Source organism: Limulus polyphemus, unplaced genomic scaffold, assembly GCF_000517525.1.
Source record: "Limulus polyphemus unplaced genomic scaffold, Limulus_polyphemus-2.1.2 Scaffold7817, whole genome shotgun sequence".
NCBI classification, from domain to species: domain Eukaryota; kingdom Metazoa; phylum Arthropoda; class Merostomata; order Xiphosura; family Limulidae; genus Limulus; species Limulus polyphemus.
The window spans coordinates 19148-25472 of NW_013673427.1; the positions used below are offsets into that span (position 1 = coordinate 19148).

At 34.0% G+C, this 6325-nt stretch overlaps 1 protein-coding gene across 1 annotated transcript in view; it reads right to left on the bottom strand.

The window, feature by feature from the left end:
• Positions 1-3713: 3713 nt before the first annotated feature.
• LOC106474887 overlaps positions 3714-6325 on the bottom strand; it is a 6558-nt gene continuing 3946 nt past the window's right edge. The window contains exon 2 of the mRNA XM_013935583.1: positions 3714-4079. Within this exon, the coding sequence (XP_013791037.1) occupies positions 3714-4079 (366 nt within the window). The remainder of the gene's footprint in view (positions 4080-6325) is intronic.

A 6325-nucleotide genomic window follows, 5' to 3' on the forward strand; every position in this document is an offset into this window, starting at 1 on the left:
CATCGATTATCAACATACAGAGTCCCTTGGTGTTGGTTGACCACGTTAAACGTCCTTTGGCATCGATTATCAACATTCAGCGTCCCTTGAAATCAATTATCAACATATAGCGTCCCTTGTTGTTGTTTGACAACATTCAGCACTCCTTGTTGGAGAACTATTACACATAATATTCTTCTTCTATTTTGCACTATTCAAACATACTGGAGCAAGAAGAAAAAAAATTATAAATTGTATGATTTTATACTCTGTGACTTACTAGTGTCCACACTTCTTCTAAACTTCCAGGTAGCTGTGTTTGTGTTTAGAAGCACTAAAATAGTTAATGATGATTTTTATTGTTTATCAAGTATTTAGTTTCGATATAAACGAACAGCTTGCGGTGGAATAGCGGTAATTTTACGAGCTTACAATGCTAAAATCCAGGGTTCGATTCCTCGCGGTGGACACAGCAGACAGGCCAGTGTGACTTTGCTTTCAAATAAATACTGTCAGAATATTCCAAAATTTGGTAGAGAAAGGCACTGTCTGATGTAAAAGTGTCTTATTTCATTATCAGAGAAACTTATCTGAATTAAAGACAAAATATTTTAATTACGAACTGTTTGATTCATTAAGCACTAAAAGTCGTGTTGTAGCTGGAATAATGTCATAAACGTGTGCTCATTATAAAGTTCGTTGGTCTTTTCTAACGCCTATAACAAAAATATAATCAACGAGAACTTTATTTCGGAGATGAATTAACGAGACGATTCCAGTATCAAAATTACTTCTCACTAGTTCACACACGCAGCATTTTAACAGTGTTTTATGTGACCACCATTTATATCTTGTATTGCTTTTATATGTGAAAGAACATGATACATGGCTGAATGATACTGTCCGACTTCCAAACGATGCACTTTATTTGGTGTGTCGTGTTAAATGATACTGTCCGACTTCAAACTATAGCACTTTACTTAGTGTGTCGAATTAATTGATACTGTCCGACTTTAAACTATAGCACTTTACTTGGTGTGTCATATTAATTGATACTGTCCGACTTCAAACTATAGCACTTTACTTAGTGTGTCAAGTTAATTGATACTGTCCGACTTTAAACTATAGCACTTTATTTGGTGTATCATATTAATTGATACTGTCCGACTTTAAACTATAGCACTTTACTTGGTGTGTCGTGTTAAATGATACTGCCCGACTTCAAACAGATGCACCTTACTTGGTGTGTCGTGTTAAATGATACTGTCCGACTTCAAACTATAGCACTTTGTTTAGTGTATCGTGTTAAATGATACTGTCCGACTTCAAATATATGCACTTTACTGGGTGTGTCGTGTTAAATGATACTGTCCGACTTCAAACTATAGCACTTTGTTTAGTGTATCGTGTTAAATGATACTGTCCGACTTCAAATATATGCACTTTACTGGCTGTGTCGTATATAATTCAGATATGTTAAGACAACAGGTAAGTCGTGGTAAAGTAAAGACGTGAGGTGGTCCTATAGCCAAAATGAGATATAGACACCGTGCTGATTACTCAGTACCTCAGAGTACGACCAGGCAATATCATAGCAAGTCGTGCAACGTGGAATAGAGCCCCAGTCTTGCGTTTCCTACAAAGCTCTTCTTCGGAAGTGTAGGGACAATAAAGCATACCAAGTTACAACAACAAGTGTGTTTATAAGCGTCATATCTGCATAGTCACTGGTGAAAATAATGTTTTTTATTACAATCACTTTTCTTATTGTCTTAATATGTATGTATGAAGTACTCATTTCCGAGTCTAGAAGTATGTCGATATCACCCTTGTACTAAACAATCATTCCCGAGTCTAGAAACATGTCGATATCACTCTTGTACTAAACAATCATTCCCGAGTCTAGAAGTATGTCGATATTACACTTGTACTAAACAATCATTCCTGAGTCTAGAAATATGTCAATATCACACTTGTACTAAACAATCATTCCCGAGTCTAGAAGTATGTCGATATTACAATTGTACTAAAGAATCATTCCTGAGTCTAGAAGTATGCTGATTTCACACTTGTACTAAATAATCATTCCTGAGTATAGAAATATGTCGATATCACACTTGTACTAAACAATTTATCGAGTCTAGAAGTATGCCGATATTACACTTGTACTAAACAATCATTCCTGAGTCTAGAAGTATGCCGATATTACACTTGTACTAAACAATCATTCCTGAGTCTAGAAGTATGTCGATATCATACTTGTACTAAACAATCATTCCTGAGTCTAGAAGTATGTCGATATTACACTTGTACTAAACAATCATTCTTGAGTCTAAAAGTATGCTGATTTCATACTTGTACTAAACAATCATTCCTGAGTCTAGAAGTATGCTGATTTCACACTTGTACCAAATAATCATTCCTGAGTCTGGAAGTATGCTGATTTTACACTTGCGCTAAACAATCATTCCTGAGTCTAGAAGTATGTCGATATCATACTTGTACTAAACAATCATTCCGGAGTCTAGAAGTATGCTGATTTCACACTTGTACTAAACAATCATTTCTGAGTCTAGAAGTATGTCGATATTACACTTGTAGTAAGCAATCATTCCCGAGTCTAGAAGTATGCTGATTTCACACTTGTACTAAACAATCATTCCTGAGTCTAGAAGTATGTCGATATCATACTTGTACTAAACAATCATTCCTGAGTCTAGAAGTATGCTGATTTCACACTTGTACTAAACAATCATTCCTGAGTTTAGAAGTATGTCGATATCACACTTGTACTAAACAATCATTCCTGAGTCTAGAAGTATGTCGATATTATACTTGTACTAAACAATTATTCCTGAGTCTAGAAGTATGTCGATATCACACTTGTACTAAACAATCATTCCTGAGTCTAGAAGTATGTCGATATTACACTTGTACTAAACAATCATTCCTGAGTCTAGAAGTATGTCGATATCATACTTGTACTAAACAATCATTCCTGAGTCTAGAAGTATGTCGATATCATACTTGTACTAAACAATCATTCCTGAGTCTAGAAGTATGTCGATATTACACTTGTTCTAATTGCTGTGTGTGATTAAGGGGTTAAACGCCTCCGAGCTGCGAAGAGAGGACTCCTTCAAAAATTTTTATTTGAACTCGAGAGAAAAAATCATTTTATTTATGTATCTACGAAGTTTAGTGTTTTTTGCTTTCAATTCGTTTTGCAGTGTTAAACTTTCTACTGGTTTTAATCGACTTTGTTGTACTTTCTGAATAAGTCAACTGCTATAATATGTATTGTACTGTTAATACCTTTATTATCAAATACACATACATACACATGTATATATATATACAGAACTCATCACATGACCAGACACCAAGGTGACATATGCAAGACGTTCGTTTAGTTCTGTTTATATCTTCCATTTAACCAGAGCTCCGAATACAATAGTTTCATAACAGTAGAGCTAATGTATAAGTAGTTACTGAAGTAGAGCTAATGTATAAGTAGTTACTGAAGTAGAGCTAATGTAGAAGTAGGTACTGCTGACATATTCTATCGAATACTGTGGAAAATAAAACGATTAGTTATATATACTTTATAATATAAACACAACAAATAACACGAGCCATTTGAGAAGAGGTTGTATACATATATATAAAACATTATTAAACTCAGTAGTAACTCATGTAAGCTTTATTCTAAATTATAGTAATGTCTTCCCTTTCTATTTCTTTGCAGGTATGCGAATTCCAGCTTCAACATCAGTCAAAAATAGTGCATCTTCCAAACCTATGTTATCATTCAAGTAGTAGTAATCTTTGGCCTGTTTACAAGGCAAAGCGGCCTCAGGGTAAGTACACGTGAACGTTAATTGGTCGAATACGGTCAGGTTACCACAGAAGAAACTATAGTGTTCGAAATCTCTTTTGCCATCTTCTAAGTCCCGTGGGATACAGACGTGGAAAAGTTTACAATCGTTGCCAGGGTCAGCGTAGTATCCCTGATTTTTATCAGCACAGGAGAATGAAGTGTCGATTGTTCCAACGACCAAATCAACCCCATCAGGAAGGTTGAAGGCTTCACGCTTAGCCTATTGGAATTAGACAATCAGGAAATATTCTTATTACCACAGTCACTAAGTAATATAGATTTAATATTAGCTATAACGTGTATGTGTGAAGCCGTATAATAACAATTTTGTTTACTTGTTAACTCCGGACAATCGGTTACAGTAGAATATTTATATTCGCATAAAAAAAGGCTTAAGAAATAATAATACATTGAAAGACAATGTCAGCATATCTGTTAGTTAGGAATCAGTGTACATGTAAAATTCACTTTTTTATTTAATTCTTTTTTTTTAAACGGGAACGGGTATTTCGGGATATTTTAAATGATACCTTTAATTTATTCTGGAAACTTCTGGCACCTTTACAAAACTGTTTTCTCTTTCTAAGTTTAACTTGCTAAAACAAGAAATAGTTTTATTCCACCTATCTAAATATTATAATTGATAAGATAATAACAAGAAACTTACCCGTGGTAAGGCAATGACTACTGCACAACATATTAGCGCTGAAAGAGACAGTGAACAGGAATGTGAGATTTAATGTTTTTAATTGTATAGTAGTTGAATTTGAAAAAAATTTGTGAATATAGACTTTTATCTCTGATCCTGACTTCCCCATTTACATTCCAAAAAAAAAGCAAACACCAGAATTCATATTATATTCAAAATTACACGTATTTAAAAAAGCTAATAATAACTATTCCGAGTATTCAGCAAGTCACTATAAGAAACAGCGCCACCTACCGATTGCAACGAGGTATTTCATGATGCTTGTTTGAGCTTTCTTATGGAACAGCAACCTCTAAAAAATGAGTTAACAATAAAAAGTGGTGATAGCCCGTTTTTAATCATAACGTGTATTATATTATACAAATTACGCTTAGCCCTAATTTGTTTAATTAGCAAAATATGAAACAAAGTCTTATGAAACGTTTACTATAAAAAAACACTAATAAATCGTTAAATTTATTTATTTAAACTTCAGTAGTCTACTAAAGGAAAATAGAGTGTTGTAATTTATACTAAATATCGACTAGCTGTATATTCCTTTCTGTTAAGAATGCTAAATGCAGATTATTCTAGAACTATCCAAGACAGACAGCCATAATTTTATTCCTTCAACAAACAGAAGTTTCGTTTAAAATGTGTTAAGGCAGAGAAAGTTTAAGATTTACAACTAGGAGAAAATGTATAAAGGGTTTTGCCTACCTGAGAACTTAGGAGTTCGAGTCTAATCAATGAACAATGATACCATTTTGAAAGTTCTGCTGCTTTTATAGTCGATTCGAGATAGTTTTTTTTAACTTCCGTACCAAGAGGGTGGTTAAAAAGGGAGGGGAAAGTTTCCTATTTTGGTTAATTGTGTCAGTGGGCAGTGATTATGGATCTTGACCAGAATACAAACGAAAAAGTGCACTAGGGCTTCTTTGATTGGCTGAATCATGATCGACAGTTTTTTACATCCTCTTTCACCAAACAGGTCATTCATAAAGAAGTCATCTGGTGGAGCAAAGGTCGTAAAATCTGTGTGGTAGTATTATATTGAAGGTGACAAAGAAGAAAAAAATACGTTACTGAACAAACTCGAGATCAGGAGCATGTGTACTGTATTTCTATGACATCTTTAAATGATATTTTTTATATATTGAGGAAATGATATTGAACATACTCGCAGAACTAACTACTGTAAAATAACGTAAAAAGTACTGAAATACTTTATTGTTCATGTTTTAGTGGAACAAGTCAGTTTCAAATACATTGAAGCTGTTTGGTATTTTAAATAAAATATAAAAGATTGTAGTTCAATACTAATAAAGTGTATTTTTGGCTACGGATATTATTTTGGCCGCTATATCAACGATGTGACCAAACATTAAAATCATTGTTATTTTTATTGTCAAAAGAACTTAATGTTTGTCTTATTAAAAAAAAAGAAGAAGAGGAACAAGAAAGAAATGTCCACTTGCTTTCTCTGTTCATGTAGGTACACCTTGTAAGTTGAAGACTCCTTCAAATGTCCACTTTGCTTTCTCTGTTCATGTAGGTACACCTTGTAAGTTGAAGACTCCTTCAAATGTCCACTTGCTTTCTCTGTTCATGTAGGTACACCTTGTAAGTTGAAGACTCCTTCAAATGTCCACTTGCTTTCTGTGTTCATGTAGGTACACCTTGTAAGTTGAAGACTCCTTCAAATGTCCACTTGCTTTCTCTGTTCATGTAGGTACACCTTGTAAGTTGAAGACTCCTTCAAATGTCCACTTGCTTTC